General features: G+C 45.8%; 1 protein-coding gene across 1 annotated transcript in view; it reads left to right on the top strand.

Annotated features, from left to right (window-relative positions):
* Positions 1–27,156, top strand: part of frmd6 (FERM domain containing 6) — a 135,823-nt gene that overhangs the window by 89,022 nt on the left and 19,645 nt on the right. The window contains exons 5-11 of the mRNA XM_078233941.1: positions 676–752; positions 4,525–4,711; positions 7,959–8,114; positions 12,840–12,905; positions 14,980–15,048; positions 21,632–21,806; positions 24,576–24,911. Coding sequence (XP_078090067.1) covers positions 676–752; positions 4,525–4,711; positions 7,959–8,114; positions 12,840–12,905; positions 14,980–15,048; positions 21,632–21,806; positions 24,576–24,911 — 1,066 coding nt within the window. The remainder of the gene's footprint in view (positions 1–675; positions 753–4,524; positions 4,712–7,958; positions 8,115–12,839; positions 12,906–14,979; positions 15,049–21,631; positions 21,807–24,575; positions 24,912–27,156) is intronic.

Here is a 27,156-nt window from a genome sequence, read left to right as displayed (position 1 = left end):
TATAATTTTTAGCCACAGAAGCACCCAGTGTTAGTGAATATTTTGTCAAAGAATATAATGTATTTTCTAACATTACGGAACTGAAGTAAATCCACCAGAGCAACGCAAGACATGCTGATAGTGAATTGACTACTGGTTTTACACCACGCCTAGTTTTCTTTTGCATTTGGCACAGTGGTTAGCACTGCTGCCTCACAGTGCCAGGGACCCGGGTCCAATTCCTGTCTGTGCGGAGTTTGCACATTCTCCCCGTGTCTGCGTGGATTTCTTCCAGGTGCCCCGGTTTCCTCCCACAGTCCAAAGGACATGCTGGTTAGGTGCATTATTGGCCATGCTAAATTCCCCCTCAGTGTACCCGAACAGGCACCGGACTGTGGCGACTAGGGGATTTTCACAGTAACCTCATTGCAGTGTTAAAGTAAGCCTACCTGTGACACTAATAAATAAACTTACAAACTTATAAAACAATTGGATCCCTTTATCTCTTTGACATGTAAAACAAATAATGTTTTGCAATTGAAACAATGAATTCTCTTTGTTTATTTGTTTTGGGTTTTGTGTCAGTAGGCGAGGATGGTGGAGGGGGGGGGGGGTTGTCACATGAAGTGTTCTGAAATTTTCCGTTGACTGCTTGTGAAGGGGTGTAATTCATTTTTAATGTTTTTTCTTCTGCAGGGCATTGACCAGTTTGGTCCACCGATGATTATTCATTTCAGGGTACAGTACTACGTGGAGAATGGGAGATTAATTGGGTAAGACGAATGTAATTGAAGAAGATTAATAGCGTGAGCTGAGTGGAATGCTTGCTTTGCAGTCTCTGGATGGTACACATCTGTGACAGACTTTTGGTCAATTTTCACAGCCTATTATTGCTCAGGAATGACACATTTCTTTTGCTGCCGTGGGTTTTAAGTGCATCTTCACACCTGACGGAAACCAAACCAGATTTGCCATTTGCTCACGATCTTTTCCTCATAAATGTTTTGACGCTGTTGCTTTAAAAGGTGCAATTCTCCCAGATATAAAGGGCAGAAAGAAATAGGAAAATTGCAATGTAGATAGTTCTGTTGCTTCAGACACTTTCACTCCCTTCCAAAACCTCGACTGCCATTACTCTCAAGATGTCCAGCACTGACTCCCCGTCACCGCTGACAACCAAGTCTTTATGTAGCACCTTTAACAGAGAAACATCCCAAAAAACTTCCCAAAGGTACAATGGGCACTGAACCAGAGAAGGAGAGATTAGAAATTGACAAAAAGTTGTTAAAGAAGTGAGTTTTTAAAGGAGATCTTAAAGAAGGAAATTCCAGAACATTGGACTCAGGTACTTGAAGGTATGAAGGTTAAATGTGAGGCAAAGGGAAAGTAATGCAAAAATAACTGGCATCAGGGGAAGATTTTGGAAAGGTTTGGGTTTGGCAACAGAGAGCAGCAAGGCCATGAAAAAATGTAAACATGGGGGGGCTAGATTTATCATTGCCTCATTGTGGGTTTGGCAGGAGGGGATCAAATTAGATCCAGTGTGTGACCTTCCCGTCACCCACTGTCTGAAATTTTAATGGCCACTTAAGAGCCTCATGCTGCTGCTGCTGCGATTTAGCCAGCATTAGGGAACGACCCATACCATGCAGGCCGCTGATGGGCAGGCGTCTGGCAAGGTGGGGGAAACCTCTTGAACCCAACTTCCCCTCCCTCACCTGCTTCACTGAGAACCTCCCCCCCCCCCCCCCCCCCAACCCTGGAATATCTGGACTCCTCTGCATGATGAGACCTCCTGTAGTTCTAGCAGTGGCCACTACTCCTGGCTGGTGCTGCTGAGACAGATGGCTGGCAACTCTCTAAAGTAGGACTTCTTCCTGAGAGGGGGGCAAAAGTCGCTCCTTAAAGCAATCGACACTCCTCCCACTGTTACACTGCGGCGGGGCAGCTGTTGGGATTGTGGGTGGAGGGGCAGGGACCCCGCTAGCCCATAATATCCAGCTGAAGAATGTGTTGGTGGGGTCGGAGGAGGCGGGAGGGGTGGTGCATGAAGGTCAGCAAGGGAAATAAGAGTGGTGGGTGGCATCGAAACAGGCAGCGGATTTAAAAAGAGCTGATGTTTATGGATTGTGAAGGATTGACGAACGTTGCAGTAACCACGTCTGGAGGTGACCAAGGCATGCTTGTGACTTCCGATAGCAAGTGGGCTGCCGTGACTGTCAGGATGCATAATGTTACACACAGAGATTAACATCGGCAGTCATGATGGATAGCTCAGAAACTCAGCCCAGGGTTAAACAGCACGCAGTCTGGATCAGCCTGAAACCAGGCCAGATGGAGTTGATGGCGAACCCACAGAGATTACGTCAGAGCAAAGATGATACCTTCAGTCTTCCTGGTTGTTTAACTGGAGGAGTTTGCAGATGTTACAAAAACTGATTGTGTGGTTGGCGAGAGAGGAGAAATGTGTGGCGTGCAGCAAGACAGCAATCAACTGGTCAGATGGGCAGAAAAGTGGTAAATGGAATTTGATCCAGGGGTGTAAGAAGTGTGAATTTTGGGAGGACAAACAAAGCAAGGAAATACATAATCGGCAGAATTCAGAGAAGTAGGGAACCAGAGAGAATTTCGAGTGTGTGTCCACAAAATCCTGAAGGTATCAGGGTGGGTAGATAAGGGGGGGTAAGAATGCATACTGGAAAGTTTATAGTTGCGCTGTTAAAGTACTAGCTAGGGCATAGGTGGCGTATTGTGTATGGTGCTTTTCTCTGCATTACAGGAAGGGTATGATTTTACTCCAAAGGGCACAGAACACCTTTTACAAGGATGCTGCCAGGATTTTAGCTATGAAGAAAGATAGATTAGACTACAGTTGTGGTTTTGGAACAGAGGTGGCTGAAGGGAGATTTTAATGAGCTGTATAAAATAATGAGGAGCCTGAATAGGTCCGAACCATCCACCCAATTTCCGTCAGCAGAGAGATCAAAAAACAGAGGGTACATATTTAAAGTAATGTCCAGGGTTACAGGGATAAGGTAGGGGAGTGGGACTAGGTAGAATGTTCTTTCAGAAAACCAGTGCAGACTCGATGAGCCGAATGGCCTCCTCCTGCACTGTAAAGATTCGGTGATTGTGCTGTGTATATTTTCTATGTTTCTTGACATCATGGGCTTTCTTGTGTACAAAATGCACACCCGCCCCTTGCTGAGGAGGGATTTCCCATGTTAAAGTGGGAGGGAAAGAAAATATTTCCTCCAGCACACCATTTCTCCTGGTGGTGTGGGGGGGGCGGGTGAAAGCCCATTCAAAGCACACCAGCTCTGAGAACTTGCAAAGGAAATGGAAAGCTTCCTGAGCAGAATGGACCATTCTAACAGGTAAAATATAAAGTGTTATTAAACATTCACATTTTCTAATGTCACTATTATGGTAATGTAGATGAGCAAAAAATGTAATCAAAATGTCCCATCAGCTTGTGCTGTCATCATTTCTACTGTGATTTAAATGGTTCCAGCTGATAAAAAAAATAAGCTGGTCTTGTCACCTGAAAAAAATCTAACCACCTGCTGCTCCCTTACATTGATTGACAGAAGCTCTGCTTTGAAATGAGTGCCTTCTGTTTTTCCATTCCCAGAGAATAGTCTATTGTTTGAACAGTTTGTGGTCATTATTAGTTCTCAGCTGAGTTTAAAATTCTAATGGGTTTCAGTTTAGTTAGTGTTCCGTTCGTCTATGAATAAATGGTTTCAAGAAATTTTAATAACAGGTTGTCCCTTTGATGTGGTTTCTCGTTTACTTATACAAGCTAAAATGATCACTAAATATTACCAAGTATTCTTTCACCAGACCGAATGCATTTTCTCTCAGTATCAATGATATAGGCTTTTATTAGATGATAGGAATATTTTTTGTTGATACTGCGTGGAATCTGAGGACTGTACATAGTGCATACTGGGTGAAGGTTATGGAGGAGGATTCATGGAGAGGCATAGAGATGGCATGGGTGATCTGATGGGGCATGGGCTGGCATGGATGGGTGGATAGTGAGGGGGGGTGGGGTGAGTTTTAGGGATGGTTTAAACACCGGGTGGGAGCGGGAATGCTGTGTTAGAGAACCAAGTAGGGGCGGGGGGGGGGGGGGGGGGGGGGGGGGGGGGGGGCGGGGGGGGGGGGGGGGGGGAGGCGGGGGGGTGTTCTAACTGGCCTGCCTCCTCACCCACGCCTCCAACACGGCTCGCTAACTGCACTGCAAACCCGATTCCGGTGTGGAAAGACAAAAATGAATGTGAAGTCACACATGGGTCGGTATGCAGTTTGCAAGCCGGGAAAGTGCGCCGGTCTGGTTTTCTCCGAGAGGAAGATTTGGCCCTATGACTCATCCAGAAGCAGAGGCCATGCAGTCAATCAGCAAGGAGGCAGTGAAATTGTTAAAACCCAGCTCTCCTTATCCAGCGCCATTTATCCCCACATACATGGAGCTTCACTTCAAAATGTAATAGTAGGCGTGCTTTTTCAGATTCTAATCTAATTGTTTTTTCTTTGCAGTGACAGAGCAGCTAGATACTATTACTACTGGCACTTACGGAAACAGGTTCTCCAATCCCAATGCATGCTACATGAAGAAGCCTATTTTCTACTTGCTGCCTATGCTTTACAAGCAGACCTGGGCAACTACAAAAGGCACAAGCATTACGGGAAATACTTTGAACCAGAAGCTTACTTTCCCCCTTGGGTATGACCTTTTAAAATGCTATTTCTTTCACATGCACAGGTAGAAAAACAAGGGGACCAAAACTCCACTGGTTTGGTAGGATCTAAACCTGGAAGATCTCTCGGGGCATGAGGTTTGGAAATTGGGTGATGTTCCTATGCATCAGCTGCCCTTGATCCTCTGGCTGGTGGATGACTTGGATTTGGAAGATGCTCTCAAAGTAGGCTTGTTCAGTTGCTGCAGTGTATCTTGTAGATACTAGCCCGATAAAGCCCTATGTAAAATTATTAGCATCTTTAATCGTCTTTTTTCTCCAGACACAAATGTTGGAACTCAGGACTGATGATATCATCCTGATCCAGTCCCATCATTTGCATTGCTGCACTGAATGACTATAGACTTAACTTTCAGTGAAACTTCAGGTTGGAATTTAAAGGTTGCATAAAGCCATTGAACCAGGGAATTCTGCAGTAACTCACCCCCTGACTCCCCAAAGCCTGACCACTCGCTATAATTTATATGTCGGAAGTGTCATGGAATACTTTCTGCTTTGTTTTGATGAGCGCAGCTCCAAAAACACTCATAGAAGCTCGACACCATCCAGGACAAAGCAGCCCGATTGATCAGTGCCCATCCACCATTTTAAACATTCACTGCTTCACCACTGGTGCACAATGGCATTAGTGAGTAGCATCTACAAGATGCAATGCAGCAACTCAGCAAGCCGACTACAAGAGCATCTTCCAAATCCGCGTCATCTACCACCCAGAAGATTAAGAGCCGCAGATGCATAGGAACACCACCACCTGCAACTCGCATTGTATCCTGATTTGGAATTATATTATCACTCCTTTACTGTCAATATCCTGGAACTCCCTACACAACAGCTCATCATTACCTTCTCAAGGGAAACCATGGATGAGCAAGAAATGCTGGCTTTCCACATCCTGCGAATAAATAAAAAAGGTTACTGGTTTTCCAAGATTATGATGTGTTTGAACAGCAGCCCCTGTAAGCTGTCCACTGGATGCAGAATTTTAATCAAGCTATGTCAAGCTTAAATGTTTCCTGTATTGAAGTATATATATACCAATTTTTCACATTTTATCATGTGAGGTCACAACAAAAATACATTGACTGTTAGTAGACAAGAAAGGAACCTTTGAGAATGATGAAATATATTAATATAATAACCCCTAAAGCTGTCTTCTAAAATAATTAAGTTAGCAATTTTCCGCTGAATATCCATAATGACCTCAGTACACAGACTGAAAAAAACACACAAGCCCCTAAATAACAGAGTACTTGTGTAACCATACATTTCAGCTAAATCTCAGAGCATTTAAAGATGATCTATTGAATCTGAATATACTGGATCTCATGTTTTTTGAAAGCTTTGCAGAATAAACCTATGACTAACTTTGTCTTGTAAATCAGTTGTGCGTGCAATTTGTGTGTGTGTGTGTAGTGTGTAATCTGTGCATAATTAGTGTGTATACATGTACTCTGTGTGCGTACTCTGTGTGTGTAATCTGTGTGTGCGTGTAATGTCTGTGTGCGTGTAATGTCTGTGTGCGTGTAATGTCTGTGCGTGTAATGTCTGTGTGCGTGTAATGTCTGTGTGCGTGTAATGTCTGTGTGTGTGTAATGTCTGTGTGCGTGTAATATCTGTGTGCGTGTAATATGTGCGTGTGTTGTATGCTAATAAGATGCAGAATTTTAGACTGACAGAAATGAGTTTGCCATTTTGAATGGTCATTTCTTTACCTGCACAAATCCTTAAAGTTTAGTCTCTCAGAGTGGACTCAAGTCCCAAAGTGGCATTTTTTGATCCAAATGAATTTAATAGTGGGCTGCTGCTGTGTATTCCAGACTGAAAACAACATGAAGTAGAAATTAAGGGAACAAAAGTCATGTGTTGTAGCAAAGTAATTACTGCGGACTTGGAGAGCAACATTCTGTGCTCAAAGTGACTAAGTTTTGATAAATGTCCAATTATTGTTCTTCTGATTTCAACTCCTTATTTTCTTAGCCTCTGGCCTTTGCTTCAGTAAAACTGCAGCGAAGAGATAAATACAGAGTAAAATGTGACTCCTCCATGCCTTTGATTTCCATCCTTCTTGGCAGTACACTGTGCTCATTCATTTGAAGGGCAGTTGGCGTTGAGCAGGGAGTCGGGTCTATTTTGCTTCATGAGATTGGGTGGGAAGTGATTAAACACTCGAGTTATCAAACGTCATATTAGCAGCAGATTGCTGTGAAGGCAATCACCAACGCTGCTGCTCATTTTTCATTTCATCAGTGCTGTGATTCAGATTGCAAGAAAAACAATTAGCTTGCACTGGGAAAAACATCTGAGAATTTCAATCAATGTGATTTACGCAAGAACTGAAAATATCACTCCATCAACTTTTAAATTGGGGTGTAATTTACTCTGTGTAAAGCCAATATTCAGTATTAATGACAGCTTAATAAAATATTTTTATTCATGGTATTATATATATATATATATATATTTATATATATCCCGTGGTTACAATAAACTGCAGCATGGTGGCACAGTGGTTAGCATTGCTGCCCAACAGCGCCAGGGGACCCCAGGTTCAATTCCGGCCTTGGGTCACAGTCTGTGCGGAGTTTGCATGTTCTCCCCGTGTCTGCGTTGGTTTCCTCCGGGTGCTCCGGTTTCCTCCCACACTCCAAAGATTGATTGACCATGATAAATTGCCCTTTAGTGTCAGAGGGATTAGCAGGGTAAATACGACGGGTTACGGGGATAGGGCCTTGGTGGGAATAATGTCGGTGCAGACTTGACGGGCTGAATGGCCTCCTTCTGCACTACAGGGATTCTATTCAAACCTATTCCATTTTAAGAAGCCAGTATCAACAACCTTTGACAAATTGCTTGAGTTACCTACTTGTCGCTTGTAAACTGAAATATAATTCAAATAGAATATTGAGTTGTGCTACATGGAAAGTATATTGATTCAACACCTTGAAGACAACTAGCCAGTAGTGGGCATTTTGAATGGTCAAAGTTGTGAGCTGTTGCCTCTGCCTTACACACCTCATATCTGATGTCTCATTAAGAGGGTTTGTTTGCCTGAGTGAAGGACTGGTGAAAATACCTGAGACAAATACAATGCATTCGTGCAAGTAGTGTAACAACGTTTTGAGGCTGGGGTGATCTTACTCCATTGTACAATTGTCACATGCTGCCTCACAAAAAATATTTGATTTGAACAGAGGGTTGTATGTACACTTACAGGTGGTTACCAAGCGAGGGAAGGAATACATTTTGAAACACATTCCAAATATGCACAAGGACCAGTATGCACTTACAGCTTCAGAAGCACATCTCAAATACATCAAGGAGGCTGTTCAGCTGGATGATGTGGCTGTTCATTACTACAGGCTATATAAGGTAAGGAACAGAATGAATACACTGGCCTCGGTTCAGGCAGAATGCTCAGAATGTTTATTGAAAGCACTGACTGAAAGAATTTTCTATTTACTGAGATTTCTTTTTGTCTGATTGCTTTCACAACCTGGGAAGATTTCCGGTGATCAGGTTAGTGGAATGGTTGCCTGCAGCCGTACCGGTGTTGCCAACCATAGTTCGGGGAAATCACAACCCAGGACAACATACTCAGACATTTTAGAGGCAAAACACTTCAGTAACTTTGGTTAAAAAGTGATTTGTGACCTTGTAGCAACTGAGTGGGGTTATAGGGTGCGGGGCAAGTCTGATGTTGCACTAAAGAGGTAAAGGCTCAGGGAGCGGGCAGTATTTGTGTCTGGCAATAACACTTAGCTGTGAGATGCATAGGTACAGCTAATGCCTGCAGCCTGTGGCTTTTGTTTCATTCTTTGTCTTCTGTTTTTGTTTAGTAATGGTTTGAGGCCACACAAAAGTAAGAGTTTATTATACCGTATAATGGTCTGTCCTGGTCTGCAACATCTTCAATATCCAACAAGGATATTGCAATGTAAAAATCTATCTTGATTTTTGTTTTGGCTCTCAATGTTTCACAATAAGACACTACACTTCTCCATTATCCTGTTTAACACACAACGTACGCATCCAAGCTCCGAGACATTGGCCTTCGATCCAGCTCATTGTTCAAAGGCATAAACTCTTATTCTTGTAACTGTGTGTAAACCTACGCATGCTAAATTACTAAATGCACAGCATGCTTTCTGAATAGGCTCTGTACCCACCACAGATTAGATGTTGTTTGCTATCAAAATGAACTGCCACATCCTTCATTTGCCTGCCATCTGCTGTGAACCTTTGCTTTTGTCGCTTATTCTATTAACACAGAAAGAAGTATGTGAGGAAAAGGCGACTTCATTTATCATTCTACAAAAGCAATGGAATTTGGATGTTTGTTCGACGGCTAGTGCTCATTTTCATTGCTGCCCAGTGTTGATTAACACCCACATTGATGCATGTTTTTATTCATAGGTTGCAATATGGCACTCATTGCATTAGATAGAATCGTATCACACAGATATGATTGTTACAGTACTCCCACCAAATAAAAATTCTATTACAAACAACAAAAAACAGCATTGAGTCTATCCCTTACACCCAGAGTCAAATTATGAGGAGGGAGATTTTCCAGCTCTTCCCGCCGGCGGGACTGGAAGATCTTGCTGAAAACCCCAGCCATGGGACAGCAGGTGAGACATGAAGATTGCCATTGACCCTGGCGGGACCAGAAGACCCCACCATTGGCGAGCCACCTCAGTTGCCGGAAAATCCACCGCGGGGGGGCTGGAAAATTCCGGGTGATGTGTCATCTAATTGAGAAATTGAAATATTAACAAATGTCTATATCCACTTCATCTATTGTGCTATGTTATACTTTAGCTCTGAGATTGGGGGTGAACAGATTTCTGCATTAATGCTTATCTTCTCCACACTCCATGTGCATTGGGCCATCTGTATTAAATTAATAGTTTTTATATTGGTTAATATTCCTGCATCTTCACAAACAACATAGTACAGGAATCCCACTATTTTACCATCGTCATGGACTTTGGTGTTATTCCTCTGTAAATATTAGTTGTCCAAGAAATGAATGTTTAGGATCTCTGCTAGGGTAGTTGGTAGGGCTGGAAGGGGTGGATATTGGTGTACACAGTTAATCCATTGCGGGGATTGAAATCTGGGATAAACCCACACCTGTCTGTAGCATTGCGGGCAGCACATAAACATGATGCTGCTTGATCATTTGGAAGTGGCAGGCAGCCCATTGCCAAGTGTGCTGCTGAGTGGCTATACACCTCAGCATGGAGCCATGGTTGTGCCAGGTTCCTTCCAAACCCATGACCACTACCATCTAAAACTACCAGAGCAGCAGATACCTGGGAACACCACCACCTGGAGGTTCCCCTCCAAGTAACTTGGAAGTATATAGCCATTCCTTCACTGTTGCTGGGTCAATATCCTGGAAGTCCCACCCTAACAGCACTGTGGGACAACCCACAGCATGCGGACTGCAGCATTTCAAGAAAGCAGTTCACCGCCACCTACTGAATAGCAATTAGGGATGGGCAATAAATGTTGGCCGAGCCAGTGATGCCCACATCCCGTAAATGAATTTTAAAAAAACAAGAAACCAGCCAATAGTTCAATGCTGCAGTGGAAGCTCAGACTGAGGTGATGAGATCTCTGCTTGTTGCCATGTAGGCTCAGACTGCTGCCATCATTCCTCTGGGGCCCAGTGCTTGAAGGTTCTCTCAGCATCCAGCATTCTGTACTGCAGCAGAATACTAGGATTGTTGAGGTGCTGCCCTGGAGCACTGGAGGTGGCTTTGTGGAGAATGAGCCTTGTGTCCACTCTCAGGATGATGGCAGGTTTGTGCTCCGACCACCACCACTCCACCAGTGCCCCTGCTGCTGCCCATCAGCCATCCAGCCCAGAATGGCACCCTACATTCCAGGATGCTGCCTTCTGAAGCCTGACCTTCGAGATCCAGAGCCAACTGCAGTCTCCCTCAATGAAAGCCTTCGACCAAACATACTGCAGCCACTGGGGTAGCACTCCGCAGGAGGGCAAGGACAGGCAAAGGCACTCTCAACACAGGCAGGAAGGGAATGCACAAGGATGAATGGTTAACTTTTTGCATGGAATATTTGACAGCTTGTTGGGTAAACATGGAATGAAATGGTTGCTTTGCTGTGACTCTTATTTTGACATTGTGGACAAGGAGAGGTTGTAGTGATCCAGAACAGGGATGACACTGTTTTATGATGGAGAATTGGGGTTTGTTCATACGAAATGAACTCGGATGAGGCAATCACAGATAGCACAGCAGGAACTGGGATCTGCCCGTTCCCTGCCCTGCTCCCTCCCTCCCTCCCTCCCTCGCACCCTCCCTCGCACCCTCCCTCGCACCCTCCCTCGCACCCTCCCTCGCACCCTCCCTCGCACCCTCCCTCGCACCCTCCCTCGCACCCTCCCTCGCACCCTCCCTCGCACCCTCCCTCGCTCCCTCCCTCGCTCCCTCCCTCGCTCCCTCCCTCGCTCCCTCCCTCGCTCCCTCCCTCGCTCCCTCCCTCCCTCCCTCCCTCCCTCGCTCCCTCCCTCGCTCGCTCCCTCGCTCCCTCCCTCGCTCCCTCCCTCCCTCCCTTGCTCCCTCCCTCGCTCCCTCCCTCGTTCACTCCCTCCCTCGTTCACTCCATCCCTCGTTCACTCCCTTGTGGCAAATGCTGTGTCCTCCTTAGGGAGAATACTGCAGACTGCAACAAGAACCCGTGCCCTGCTACTGGAGGGCTGCTCCAGAATTGTCAAGGTAATGGGGACTGTTGCCTCAGCACCCTGATGATCTATAATCTTTCCTGTCCTGTAGCAGCGAGGCTCTCACTGTATGCCAGTTGGCATGTGTGGTTGGGGTTTGGAGGGGGAGCCATGAGCCAAGTATAGAGTGGATCACCCTGGTCACCCAGCAGCCACCCTCTGGTTTATGTGAAGATTAGAAGATTGAGGGACCACAGGTGGTGGAGGCAGGTCCGATCGGGGTATTCAAAAGGAAATTGGATTGCTACCTGACGAGAAAGAATGTGCAGGTTTATGGGGGTATGACAGGGGAGTGGGACTAGGTAGAATGCTCTTTCAGAGAGCCAGTGCAAACTCAATGGGCTGAATGGCCTCCTTCTGCACTGTATAGATTCTGGGATTGTGCTGTGTATGTTTTCTATGTTCCTTGACATCATGGGCTTTCTTGTGTGCTAAGTGCACACCCGCCCCCGCTGAGGTTGGATTCCCCATTTTAAATGGAGTGGTGGGGTGGGTGAAAATTTAATTTCCTCGAGCACACCATTTTCACCGGGTGGTGTGGGGTTGTGAAAGCCCATTCAAAACACACCAGCTCTGAGAGCTTGCAAAGAAAATGGAAAGCCTCCTGAGGGGTGTGGGCCATTCTGAAAGGTACATGTAAAGTGTTATCTAACCTTCACACTTTCTAATGTCATGGTCCCCTTGTTTACAGGCAGACAGTGCCTAATTGAGGGACCTGAGGTCAGGAAGGGATGGGTCCACTGAGAGCCACCTCTCTATCCTTGCCACCAACCACCGTTCCCTTGATCCCGACCCGGCGAACTCCCTCCCACACCAGTGACCTGTGACCCAGTGATGATCCAAGGCCATGGTGGGTGCAGTACCAGTTCTGCTGTTCAGTAGAGCTGCTGGCCTCTGAATGGCCAACAGCTCTTTGGTGGGTGGGATTCATGACCCCCTCCGGGGTCCTGGGGTAACCGTACTGCTGGCCTTTCAAGTGCCCAAGTGGCACAGGAGGTAGCAGGCCTTCCTGTAAAGAGGCTCTCCAGCTGATGGCCTAGATCCTGGTTACCTCCACTGCCCTTTTGTCCCACATGCCTCAGCTCATAGACGTTGTGCATCAGTAATGAAGGAATCACAAACCTCTTATCTGGGAATTGGAGGTGGAAACACGTAAGTTGGTTGTAATTGTTTAACACTGTCAATTATAGCAAAGCTGTTACTGTTGAGGATGCTTCATTGCTAGCACAGCTTAAAGCTAATGAAAGCAGCATGCACTGTTCACCGATTAGAAAACCTCCGCATTTGATGAATATGATTACTCGCTGCTTGTATTTTATGGTACATTTTCTTGCATTTAGGATAAAAGGGAAATCGATGCTTCACTGATGCTGGGCTTGACTCTTCAAGGGCTCCAGATATTTCAGGTAAGATTTGAAATTGTTTTGTGCATGTCCCTCATCTCGCCTTTCCAACTAATAGCCGCCATCCCCACCCCCTCAAGGGGGCGGGGGGGGGGGGGGGGGGGGCGAGGGGGTGAGGGGGCAGGGGGGGGCGAGGGGGGGATTGGGTGGGAAAATGGTCTTAGTCCTTCTCTCCACCACCACGATTTCCTGGACCTGGCCCCCTGCACCCAGCTGGTCCCTGACCCTTGCACTCTGCTGACCCAGGCCCCAAACCTTTGATTCCCGCTGATCGTCACTTCCTTGAACTGTCCGCAAGTTCGGAGCTTGGCCTCCAGTCATCAAACAGTCCTGAACGCCTCCCTTGAGTGGCAACAGTTCGTGGCTTTCCGAGTTCACATTGGACACGATTTCTTTCTCCTGCTAAACTATTCAAACTTCAAAAGCCATTGTAATCTGAAGACACTTTCATTTCCAAAATGGGATTTTAGTATTTAGGTTAATTTGACAACTTTCAAGTTAAATCACAAAGTATACTCGTAAGTAGCAGAAGAAACTTCAAACGTGTTAAATTTTATTTAAACCAATTAATTTAGCAGCATTATTGAGTATTAGCTGCTTCACTGTTCTATTTTACCGCATTAAGACTCTTCCCTCTACCTAAATGGCTGCAGGGGTAAGGATCATAGTCGCGTGCTAATGTTGTTTATTGGTTCATATTATGCACAGTGTTAAATTTCAGATGTACAATGGCCAATGACTTAAACAGACAACTGAATTATTATTTTTTAAAAACCCACGTAAGTTATATCACTGTCCAGTCAGAATGACACTATCACAATGTCAGTTCCTCGAAGGCCAGAAACACCATTTGAGCTCAAGGAAGGTTAGAAATTTGGTTCAAATATAACTCAAAATGGAGGATGAAACACAGTGATAGTTTTGCGAGCAGGAAAAAAAACGGTTTCCTGAAACTGTATGTTTTATTTCAGTCAGGTTCTGCTTTGTGTGTGATGTCGCCAAGTGATTGGACAGAGATTTGATAGAGGTATTCAAAATCATGAGGTGGTTTCATTTGAGTCGTGAGGGGGAAAAATATTCCCTGTTGGTGGGAGGAGCAAGAACAAGAAGGCACATTTTTAAGGTGATTTGGGAAAAGAAACAATTGTGACATGAGGAATTATTTTTCACACAGCAAACTGGGGTTCGGGTCTGGGATACATCGATTGAGGCAGGTTCAATCAAGGCCTTCAAGAGGGACCGGGATTGTTACCCGAAAAGGAAGAATGTGCAGGGCCATGGGGAGAAGTTAGGGAAGTGACACGAGGTAAATTGCTCTGTTGGAGAGCTGACGCAGATATGACAGGCCAAATGGCCTCCTGCTGTGTAGAGCACTTCAGTTTGTGAGCTGACCCAACCATTGAGGTACCCCCAATGTTACTGGCATTATTTGTCTAGGATACCGAGGTGAAAGTTTACCTTGCTATATTGGAAACTTTTTTCTTTAATTTATGAATTTAGCGATTTACTTACTTTGCCTGCACAATCTGCAGTTTGGCCGGTGAAAGAGGCACCAAAATAGTTTTGGTGGTTAGACAGAAATGTCAAATCCAGCTCTCCGTGACGTGGAGCTCCAATTACACTAATCATTGTCATTTTCACTTCACAGCCTTTCTGAACCATATCCAAAAATAGAATCTGGTTCAAATGCATCATCCTCCTGACCATTTTGTGGAACTCAAAACATTTTCCAGGTGTCTGTGTTTTTACTCTCACGATTTTGTACCGATCTGCGGCTGGAATTCTCCAGCCATTAACACCCCGCTGCCAACCACAACACCAGAGTTTGGCGCTCTGCCGAATTTCTCCGTTCACTGCAGCGGGACTGGAGAATCCCAGCTGCAGACGAGGTCAGAGAATCCCGGCCCTACAGCTTTTGGGTGATCAGTGTGATTCAGTAAGATATGGGTTAGGAAAATGGATTCTCTCATTTGCAGTAACTAAACTTAAATGCGTCCCTTTTGTCTTAGTACAAAGGATAATGAATTCAGGACATGGGTAACTGAATATATTTCCCTCATGGTTTAATGTTTTCCAGGTTGTGGGAGAATCTAAACAATTGTTGTATGATTTTCCGTGGACCAATGTTGGCAAGCTTGTGTTTGTGGTAAGTCCCAAAATTCGTAACAGAGCTTTTTCTTCCCCTGAACTGTGAAAGATAGAATCTGTTTTGCCTCAGCTATTGCTGTAGTTGAAATGCAGAGTCAAAAAGGAGCCTGAGGCCATGTCTATAACAAAGCAAGATAGTTGTCTGTTCACCTTGCTTCAACATCATTCACACTTCCACGTTTCCGATCTGAAATCTGAGTTACAAACAAGAACATTTATTTCAATCTCATCAAAAACTGTTTACATGAATGGTAGCCTTCTTTCAAAATAAGATACCAAACACACTCAGAAGTATCATAGGACACAGAAAATAGGAGCAGGAGTAGGTCATCAAGCCTGGTCCACCATTCAACATAATCATGGCTGATCCTCTATCTCAGCACCATTCACCCGCGCTCTCCCGCTCTCCCCATACCTCTTGACACCTTTGGAGTCTAGAAATCTATCCATTTCCTTCAGTGATTTGGCCTGCACAGCTTTCTCTGGTAGAGATTTCCACAGGTTTGCCACCCTCTGAATGAAGAAGTTTCTCCTCATCTCAGTCCTAAATGGTCTACCATATCCTGAGACTGTGACTCCCTTGTTCTAGACAACACCCGAGGTCCTGTCCCCTTTGGCACCGCCCACTATTAGGCACTGCTCCCTTGGCATTGCTCGATGCCTGGTGGGCAGTGCCAAGTTGTCCCCTGGGCATTGGCACATTGTCCCTTGGGCAGTGCCAGGGGGCCAGGCTGGCACTGCCAAGCTGGAAATGCCCAGGGGGCATACCCCTCACCCCCAACCTCCTGGAATCCTCGATGGCCCCCCTTTCACTCAAGCGGGGTCGGACCGCCAGCTCCCCGTAAGTGGGGAGCTATTGTAAACCCCGCTGGGCTGAAACAGTCCTGGCACCGGGCGGGGGGAACAATTACATGGTAAGTATATGAAATTGCTGCTTTGCATAATTTATACAGCTGATGGCGCAGGAAGTCCAGCTGCCGGAGACTGTCGAAGGCCGTGGTACTCAATGAGCAGTTCGCTAAATAGCCTCTGCTTGAGTCTCCTAGCCGTTGTACTGCTTTAGCAGCACAGCAGGCTGGGAGAATTGCCCTCTTTGCCTTTAACAAACCCCCGGCCTTGGGTCACTCTCTGTGTGGAGTTTGCACATTTTCCCCGTGTCTCTGTGGATTTCCTCCGGGTTCTCCGGTCTCCTCACACGGTCCAAAGATGTGCGGATTAGGTGGATTGGCAACCGTGGGTTGCCCCTTAGTGTCTGGGGAAGTGTGGATGGATTGTCCATGGCGGATGTGTGGGGTTGCAGGGATGGGATGGGGTGGGGGAGAGGACCAGGTGGGGTACTCTGTCCGAGAGAGTCAGTGCAGACTCGATGAGGTTATTGGCTCCTTCTGCACTCTAGGGATTCGACGATTCTAACAGTAATTAGATGATAAATTGATCATTAATTTGCTAATTGCAACAGTGTTCAGTGTATTCTGTTGGCCATTTTCCTTCATTCGAACGCATAGGATTATCTCAACTGATAAGGTTTAGCTAGTCTGGCTAATTGTTATTCCATATAAAATTGTTATTGCTCCATCATCACACCACTTAACTGACTTGTGAAAGTCCCGGGGAGTTTTTACTTCACTCCCTGCCAGCAGGGAGTGGCACGGTGACACAGTGGTTAGCACCGCTGCCTCACAGCGCCAGGGAACTGGGTTCAATTCCCGGCTTGGGTCACTGTCTGTGTGGAGTTTGCATGTTCTACCCGTGTCTGCGTGGGTTTTCTCCGGGTGCTCTGGTTTCCTCCCACGGTCCAGAGATGTGCGGGTTAGGTGGATTGGCCACGCTAAATTGCCCCTGAGTGTCAGGGGGACGAGCTAGGGTAAATGCATGGGGTTATGGGGATAGGGCCTGGGTGGGGTTGTGGTCAGTGCAGACTCGATGGGCCGAATGGCCTCCTTCTGCACTGTAGGATTCTATGATTCTGCAAGAACATTGTATTCATAGTCACACTTTGTGCTTTCGGATACATTTCATGGTCTTACCTTTTACCAGTCTGTGCCTATGCCCCCTTACCCTGCAGCTTTAGTCCTTTTGCTGTACACACATACAGTTGAAATGTGCCAATATTTTTGATTTACTCAAACAAGTTTGGCATGTGTTTCAATTCACAAAAATTACATGAAATGTTACATTTGAAATAAACTTATTTCTAAATGTTAGCTCATTAAGTTCAATTCAAGAACAAGCTTAAAACGTGAATATTATAACATTTATTAGGGGAGGCAGTGACATAGTGGTATTGTCGCTGGACTAGCAATCCAGAGAACTGGAGTATTGCTCTGGGGGCCCGCGTTCGAATCCCATCACCGCAGATGATGAAATTTGGATTCAATAAAAAAAATCTGCAATTTAAAGTCTAATGATGACCATTGTCAATTATCATAAATACCCAGCTGGTCCTTTAGGGAAGGAAATCTGCCATTTTTGCCAGATCTGACCTACATGTGACTCCAGATCCACAGTAATGTGTTTGACTCTAAGTTACCCTGGGGGAAGGGCAATAAATGCTGGCCCAGCCAGCGATGCCCACATCCCATGAATGAATATTTTTTTAAATGACGCATTATTTCATGATTTGGGCTAAAAATATTTGGTTGAATGAGCCTGAGTTTAGAAATAATAGTAATTATAACCTGTATCTTGCTCTTCTGAGGGAAGCGATTGCCGCACATACAAAGGAATGCAGAATTCATATCTTGTAGCTTAACATTAGTGGCGACATTCCGCGGAGTCAAATACCAAACTGAAAACTGTTCAGCTAATTTGACCAGCTGGCAGTTTCTGGTGCAGAAAATCATCCTTCACAAAGCTGCCTGTAAAAGCACAACTGTGAAGATTTAAATACCTGCGTGACAGTGTGATTTGAGAAAAGCGTTGTTCATCTCCACACATCTGCTTACAACGCTGCCAAATTTTGATTCCCACAGTCTGTGAGATAATCCAGCCTTCCATACGAGATGTGAAGCATGCACGTTCGCCAGCGAAGCACAACGCACCCCACTCTTAGGAATAGCTTTAAGCTGCCATCGAAGAATTGACAAGTTAATAGAGATGGAGGAACCTTTTCTGATCTGCGCCAGCATGGGGGTCCAGTTTTAACTCTGCAAGTGAGCGGGTTTTGAATGGGTTAAAATCAGGCCTGCCTGGAGTCAGGCTATGCTACCGGACTCTTACTTGGAATGCCCTTGACCGATGATTTTAATTTGAAAAGGAGATGAAGAGAACAGCAACACTAATCAGCACTTGTGCATTGATGGTGGGGTTTGGGGGGGGGAGTGGAGGATGTTGACCTCAGGCCATACGGGTGGCACGGTAGCACAGTGGTCAGCACTGCTGCTTCACAGCTCCAGGGACCTGGGTTCGATTCCCAGCTTGGATCACTGTCTGTGTGGAGTTTGCACATTCTCCTCGTGTCTGCGTGGGTTTCCTCCGGGTGCTCCGGTTTCCTCCCACAGTCTAAAGATGTGCAGGTTAGGTTGATTGGCCATGCTAAAATTGCCCCTTAGTGTCCTGAGATGCGTAGGTTAGAGGGATTAGCGGGTAAATATGTAGGGATATGGGGGTAGGGCCTGGGTGGGGTTGTGGTTGGTGCAGACTCGATGGGCCAAATGGCCTCTTTCTGCACTGTAGGGTTTCTATGGTTCATCGGGAGACTCGGATTAGATTTGTCAAATCTAATGCATGGCACGGTGGCACAGTGGTTAGCACTGCTGCCTCACAGCACCAGGGACCTGGGTTCAATTCCAGCCTCGAGTAAAGTTTATTTATTAGTGTCACAAGTCGGCTTACATTAACAATGCAGTGAGGATACTGTGAAAACCCCCAGAGTAACTGTCTGTGTGGAGTTTGCACATTCTTCCCCGTGTCTGCATGGGTTTCCTCCGGGTGCCCCGGTTTCCTCCCACACTCCAAAGATGTGCAGGTTAGGTTGATTGGCCATGCTAAATTCCTTTGGTGTCAGGGGGATTAGCAGGGTAAATAAGTGGGATTACGGCGATAGGGCCTGGGTGGGATTGTTGTTCATATAGGCTCGATGGGCCGAATGACCTTCTGAACTGTAGGGATTCTATGATTCTATGAAAAATTCTGACAGTAGCACCTTTTAATCCAAACACTGCATCTCTCCATTCCTCCCTGTGTGCAGGGAAGAAACTTCCACATCAGGTTGTGTGCAAAAGTCTTCCTAACCATCCCAATAATCTTTGCATGATCAGCCTTTAATTCTATGAAAGGCCTTTCATTTTGCTATACTTTTTACACGTTCGGGCACAGCAGTAATTGTGCATTTTCTGTTGGTTATTTTATTCTGAATTTGCAAGGTTGGCCATCTGATATCAACAAATCTAGTTTTCATTCTATTCACACACACACACATTGGAGCCAAATCTCCACCTTCCTGTCAGCATAAGGCTGCTGCAATTCCAACAGTTAAGGCCCCAGATACACCAGGTCCCTGCCTGCTGTTACTGCTAGTACCCACTGGGCTTTGAAAAATCTCCATCCACCTGTTAAAAGATAACCCAAGTGCAAAATACTGCAGAAGCTGTAAGTCTGAAATAAAAACTGGAACTGAAAACTCAGCAGGTTAGGCAGCGTCTTTGGAGTGGGCAATAGAATTAACGCTTCGAGTTGATGACCTGTCATTTGGTCTAGAACAAGATCTTTCATGTCAGCTGGCAGGAAACAGGGAACCCCCAAGTCAGAAGTTTTGTTAGCCCTGGCAACTTGGAGGCCATACATTGAAATAACAGCTGGTGTGCTCAATGTGCCCTTTGTTCTGATTCACTTGGACTTATTGGCTGGAATTTTACCGCCATGGCCATCTCGGAATCGGGGCGGGCGCGGCTCACAGAACAGAATTCTCCGTTGGCCTGGGGGAGGATCTTACGAGCCTCGCCCAAGCAAGGTCGTAAAATACCAGCCATTGTCAAACTAGTTTTCTAACCATTTTTGATCAGGAAATTGCCCCAAACTATTAGTTCAATATTTCAAAAGTTTTGCAAACAATCAATTGATGAATTAGGTTTAAAAGCAGTCTCTCTTCCATTTCACTGATACTTTGACAGAGGACAGTGATTGTTTAATTATGATTCTTTTGGGGGGATCATTAAAGTGACCTATATAATAGGTGGGATTTTCTGATCCCGATCCGTTTGCTGGTCCGTCGATGTTTCAATCCTGCCTGCGGCGATTCCTGCAGTGGGCAGGACTGGAAAATCCTGCCTAATATTTAACTATTAGCGTGTGATTTTCTTCACTATTTAATGTTGCAGTATGACTGTTGTTCCATTTGAGTTTGCTTTCCCTTCCTCTCTTTGCTTCCTTCCCGATGTACCATAGATTTTAGCTCAGTAAGTCATTCAGCCAACCTGCTCCCACCTTCCTTTCCTTTTCAAGCTATCTTCGAGGTCAGTAAAAGGTTTTGGATCATTTTCTCTCAGCTTTTAGCGCTCTCTCTCTCTCTGGGGAAGCACATGGTCTCTTCTCTGAACCACGCTTGAGAGAGTAAGTGAGCTCAGATCAGGAACTCTATAAATGAGGAATAAATGCTATGGATTTGTAGTATATCATGCAAGTATTCTGAGAGTATAATGTTAGTGGGCGCAATTCTCCGGCCGCGCTTGCCTGAAAACCGGAGATTCCCGCCCTACTTTAGTGGACCGTTACATCCTCCCCCCCCCACCCGCCCCCCCCACAAGAATTCCAGTGGCAGGCAGGATGGGAGAATTCCGACCAATGTGTTCAAAATTGATAGAAATGACTAATTTTAAATTGGCAGGAGGTTGGCTAATGAATTGTCCGCTGAAGATATTGCGCCTCTGGTAGCCAAAGGCATTTGCAGTCAGATGTTATGGTGCCAATTTACTGAGGCCTAATCTATTCTTTCCAAGAAAGGCTTTCTTGCTGCAGATGAATATACTTCTAAATGGAGAATTGTGATAAATAAAGTAATCCCACATAATCACTTCCTTACACAGTATTTTATTTTTTATAGGAGTACATCTCAGCACGGTCTTGTGGCACAGTGGGTAGCATCCCTGCCTCTGAGCCCAGAAGCTTCGGCTCCAAGTCCCAGGAGTTGGTAGCCAAGGAAGGTGCGTTCATAACACAGCCAAACAGGTTGAGTGTCAACCTGCAAATCCTTCCAAACACGCCAATGGCTGGCTGTAAGAGAGGGAGAGACCCCTGATTAGCCACGCTTGATGTGGAATGGCATCCCTCAAGCTATATGCCCCTGCGACAGTCTAGTGACCAGTTCCAGGAATTACTAACTCTGGAAATGGATGAAAGTCTGCTTTACTACATCACTAAGATAGAATTGGAATACTGTGGAAAAATCCGACATGTTTGGCCCCGTAAGAATCATTGAATTAGAAGGATTCTCTTGGGAAGCTTTTCTTGGTCACCACAGACTTCCAGTATTAAATTGCCATCTAATTCTTCACGATTCCAGCAGAATCCATGGGTCCAGGTTTAGAGTCAGATTGCAGGATTTTTTTCATGCTGACGGTACAAATTCTGCCCTTCGTCCACAGGGGAAGAAGTTTGAAATCCTGCCGGATGGCCTGCCTTCAGCGAGAAAGCTCATTTACTACACTGGCTGTCCCATGCGTTCCCGGCACCTGCTGCAGCTCCTCAGTAACAGCCACCGTCTCTACATGAACCTTCAGCCAGTCCTGCGACAGGTCAGGAAACTGGAGGAGAATGAAGGTATTTTTTAAAATCTGGTGTCGCGATCAGACGTGCAACCTTTTGGATTCTGAGGCTGGGATTTTCTGGCCCATCCCACCAGAAGTGGGATCTTCTGGTCCCACTGAAGGTGAACACACCTCCCAACAGGCGTCAGGTTTCTTGGCAGCGCAGCCAGCAAGCAACTCAAATGGCCGTTGACTTCAGCTGGACTGGAATATCCCGCTGTTGGCCAATGGCGAGCTGCCTCTGCCACTGGAAAACCCGCCATGGAGGGGCTGGAAAATCCCAGCCAGGGTTTCCTTTGAAGTTGAAGTGTTAGATTTGCACTATAGTTGCTGGGCAGTTGTCATTGTTTCTTCAATTCTGCCAGGGGAAGTGTGATGAATGGCATCTCCAAGCCATGGTACCATCTTAGAATCCCTACAATGCAAAAAGAGGCCATTTGGCCCATCAAACCTGCACGACAGCAATCCCACCCAGGCCCTATCCCCATAGCCCCACGTATTTACCCTGACACTGAGGGGCAATTGAGCATGTCCAATCAACCTAACCCACACATCTTTGGACTGTGGGAGGAAACCAGAGGCACTCAGAGGAAACCCACGCAGACATGGGGTGAACGTGCAAACTCCACACAGACAGTGACCCAAGGCCGGAATTGAACCCCAGGTCCCTGGCGCTGTGAGGCAGCAGTGCTAACCACTGTGCTACCGTGGCCTAATAACAGCCAGGTCGATTTGGGCCACTTAATCAGAAATATCTCCATGCTAACTTATTTCAAAGAGTGCAGTAAAGCTCATATTATTGTGGATTGAAAACTTGTTTAAGTATTAGGTGTATCAAGCAATCAAGATGCTTTGCGAGAAATTTTAGGATATATGTGCATATATAATGGATTATAATGCTGCATCTGCACTGGTCCACATTGGTTTTCTCTTACTATATTTTTCTGTTGTTAATTCTTATTTCCTTGTTTATAATGGAAATAGTTCAGGTAAAGTTATCATTCTGACTGCAAAATCTGTCCACTGCGCTCACACCGTTCTTCCAAAATGCCTTCCAAAGATGGTTTTCATCCAGTTTTGTCTCCTCCATAATTAACATTTCTGATGTCCAAAGTCTAAAATGTAACGGCATGGTAGCACAGTGGTTAGCACTGCTGCTTCACAGCTCCAGGGTCCTGGGTTCGATTCCCGGCTTGGGTCACTGTCTGTGTGGAGTTTGCACATTCTCCTCGTGTCTGCGTGGGTTTCCTCCGGGTGCTCCGGTTTCCTCCCACAGTCCAAAGATGTGCGGGTTAGGTTGATTGGTCTTGCTAAAAATTGCCCCTTAGGGTCCTGAGATGTGTAGGTTTGAGGGATTAGCGGGTAAATATGTAGGGATATGGGGGTAGGGTCTGGGTGGGATTGTGGTCGGTGCAGACTCGATGGGCCGAATGGCCTCCTTCTGCACTGTCGGGCTTCTATGATTCTATGATTCTAAATAAATTTGTAATTTGCAAGGACCAAGATTACATTTGTCCATTGAAGCACCTTTTGCATATTTAGATGGAAATTTAAATGTAGATTTTGGAATTCGGAGGGGCGATCCAGGGGATTGCAATCCAGGAAGGAATCTGTTCCTGGAGTCCAATGAGATGGGGTTTTGGAGGTCTTGAGAGATGAGGTTGAAGGCCTCGACATGGCGGGGGCTCAGGGGTGGATCAGAGGCCCCCAGGACCTGAGGTGGGAGGTCTTGGAGGGCGGTAGAAGTCAGAGGCCTTAGTGGAGAAGAATATTGGAGGCCTTGATGGGGCAGGGTGGGGGGAGACCATAGGGGTGATTGAAAGCTTCAGTGGTGAGGAGATCAGAGGTTGGGGGGGGGGGGGGGGGGGCGGGATATTGTGGGGGTTGATCAGACAGGCACCCTTTATCCAACAGATGTAACAGCCTTTGCATTCCCATCCCGCAGTCCCTTGCCTGGATTTGGCTGGCAGATCTCCTATGGCCCAGGAAACCTGGCTTTCCAGCATTAAATCTCAAATGGTGAATATATATGAGTGACTGCCCCATTATAACATTTCAAATGCCAACCCACTTCCTGGAAGTGGCGTGGTCTCCTGCCCGCCTGTCCTGGGTTCCTTTAAAATCAAAAGTGGCTTGTAAATGGATTGGGGTTGGGATTCAGACTTTTTATACTTTAAACCCCCACTCACCTGACCCAATCCCACCCTGTGTTGTGGTTAAAGACCCCCCCGCACTCCCCTCCCACCCCCCTGATATTTTTTGCTCAGAGCTAAATGATAATGAGCTAAGATTTTGTGCAATGTAAGTACATTATTAAATTTTGCAGGCCCCATCATCATCATCAGCTAAAGAAAGAGAATCTTTAAATTCCTTTTAGCAGATTTCCCGAGAGATTTTCAGAAAAGTCCATTTTAGATTGCTAACTATCTGAACACCTCGATAGGATCGCAGCTGTATACACCCACAAGTTTATTATTATCTATATGGAGCTGGATTCCCCGACCTCGTCCGCGGCTGGGATTCTCCAGTCCCGCTGCAGTGAATGGAGATCTGGCTGAGCGCCAGATTCTCCGTTCTCGCTGGCAGCAGCGGCGGCGGGGCGTGACCGGTCAGGGAATCCCGGCCATAATCTTGCAATTAAGTAAGTTTAACATTGAAGTTGTATTTGATAACAGTGCTTGGACATTTATAAGGAAAATATGCCAGTACTTGTATTTAATGAAATGTTTTCTAATTGAACACTCCAATATTAAGTAATTAATCTTTTTCTCTCCCCCTGAAGAAAAAAAGCAGTACAGAGAATCTTATATCAGTGACACCATGGAATTGGATATTGAGCAATTAGACAAGCGATCACGAGCCAGTGGCAGCAGCGCAGGCAGCATGAAGCATAAGCGGCTCTCCAGGCACTCCACAGCCAGTCACAGCAGCTCCCACACTTCAGGCATCGAGGCAGACACCAAGCAAAGGGACCTTGGACCAGAGGACAGTTTCACTGGCAACATCCTTCATCGGAAACTCAAATCCTGCAACTCAATGACCAGCCATGGGAGCTCTCACACCTCGGGCGTTGAGAGCGGTGGGAAAGACAGGATAGAGGATGACTCACAGGATGATGGTAATCCAACTGGATAGTGCTGCAAGCTACCATTGCATCTGCTTCATTTACTTGTTATTACTTGTCATAAAACCTAACAAAGTCACTCCACAAAAAATTATTGATTAACCAGTAGAATAAGACAACAGACATAAAGGCTCCTTTTGCATGCCGAGCATGTTGGCTCCGAGAAGGGACGCGATAAGAATTTCAAACAGTTTTTGCCTTTTGTAAGATCCTTACAGGACAAGAGTAATGTGGCGTACTCAGTTCTGCTCACAGAACACATCTCAAAGGGAGAGTTTTCCAGAAAAGGACAACATCTTTTGCTTCATTAACCTTTGAACAAACTATGGAACTAGTGACTTTACTGATCGAGGCTGTGCGGCAGAAATTTTCCCTGAAGTGTTTTCATGACTGGAGGAAGTAGGGGGAGGGTCTGAAAGGCCATTGATGGAATCAGCCGTAAGCATTTACTCCCGTTGGATATCATGGGGGTGGTTGAGGGTCTGAGGGACATTATTAGATTGGGCCTTGAGGACTGCTTCCCATCAAACACAGTTTCTGATTTTTACCTTTTTTTTTGCAAAAGTTATTTTTTTTAAAAGAATAAATTTGTAAAGATTTTCTCACGTACTTCTGTGTGGTACAAACAATTGTTCTCAAAACACAATCGGATAGGTGTCCCACTACTGGTACCCACTAACAGATCAGATCTCATACGAAGCAGTGTAGGATGCTGATGACATGTATTTTTCAATGGTTAGTTCACCACTATCCATTTTCAAAGCGCCAGGTATATGCAGGGAGACAGCTTAACGGTGGGTCCATGAAATGAAACGGAAAAGAATGTGGCCACCTAAAGGAAGTGTCAGAGTAAGGGACCGAAAGTTTTTTCAAGCTTTTTGGAAAGGCTTCAAATGGCATTTCGCTTCGATATTTGTCAAGACTGGAGCCAGCAAGTGACTGACCAAAGTAACATGAAAGGAAAGCCAAAGTGGAGAGTTTCCAACTCTCTGCTTGAAGGCTGATGACACAGGGCTGCGTGAGGTGCATGATCTACTTTCAACCAAAGGGCATCATCCACATAGATTAGCACTTCAGCATGTCTGAGGAAAGACAGGAGTGAGGAATTAATTAGCTGACTGTTGCTGTTACGATAGTGTCGTTTGATCATCCATGTTGGCTCGAGGTGTTATTGCAGCAAATGGCACAGCTCTATATTTGGCTTACTGTTTAGTTTGCGATTACGGAGACACTTCCCCATTGTCATTGCCAGGTAAGTATTCCAGCATCTGTAGATTTGATTGGCATCCTTGGCATGGCCAATTAGATTTTTGCTGGTTGTTGATCACCCTAAAATGTATTGCTATCTAAAACCTGAACTACTGGGTGTTTAGGGATGTCTGTAACTAGGACTTCATATATCATATTTGTGTTATTGGGGTGTACTGTCATAGCCTCCCCTGGGAATTGGAACCTCTGCCAAAGTGAGGCCTTTGTATACAGGTGACAGGTGGGCACAGAGCACAGCCAGCCCTATCATCTGTTGGTCTTCTCCCTTTCAAACAATCTCAAATTGGGGCCGCACGGTAGCACAATGGTTAGCACTGCTGCTTCACAGCTCCAGGGACCTGGGTTCGATTCCCGGCTTGGGTCACTGTCTGTGTGGAGTTTGCACATTCTCCTCCTGTCTGCGTGGGTTTCCTCTGGGCGCTCTGGTTTCCTCCCACAGTCCAAAGATGTGCGGGTTAGGTGGATTGGCCATGCTAAAATTGCTCCTTAGTGTCCTGAGATGCGTAGATTAGCGGGTAAATGTGTAGGGATGTGGGGGTAGGGCCTGGGTGGGATTGTGGTCGGTGCAGACTTGATGGGCCGAATGGCCTGTTTCTGCACTGTAGGGTTCTATGATTTCTATGAAATGAGAGAGGATTGTCTTCAGGAAGCCCATTGTGACACTGATGTGTCAGCCTTAGTTCAGTGATAACATTTTCACCTCTGAGTCAGAACATTGGTTGTAAGAGACATTAGCATCAAAGGAGTCGTGCTGGTGTCCTGACCAACATTTTAAAAAATTCATTCGTGGGACATGGGCGTCGCTGGCTGGCCAACATTTATTGCCCATCCCTAGTTGCCCTTGAGAAGGTGGTGGTGAGCTGCCTTCTTGAATCGCTGCAGTCCATGTTCTGTGGGTTGACCCACAATGTCGTTAGGGAGGGAATTCGAGGATTTTGACCCAGCGACTGCGAAGGAACAGCGATATATT

Source organism: Mustelus asterias, chromosome 18 (assembly GCF_964213995.1).
Source record: "Mustelus asterias chromosome 18, sMusAst1.hap1.1, whole genome shotgun sequence".
Classification (NCBI taxonomy): domain Eukaryota; kingdom Metazoa; phylum Chordata; class Chondrichthyes; order Carcharhiniformes; family Triakidae; genus Mustelus; species Mustelus asterias.
Note: the sequence above shows the minus strand (reverse complement) of the source record. Positions and strands in the feature narration are given on the sequence as shown.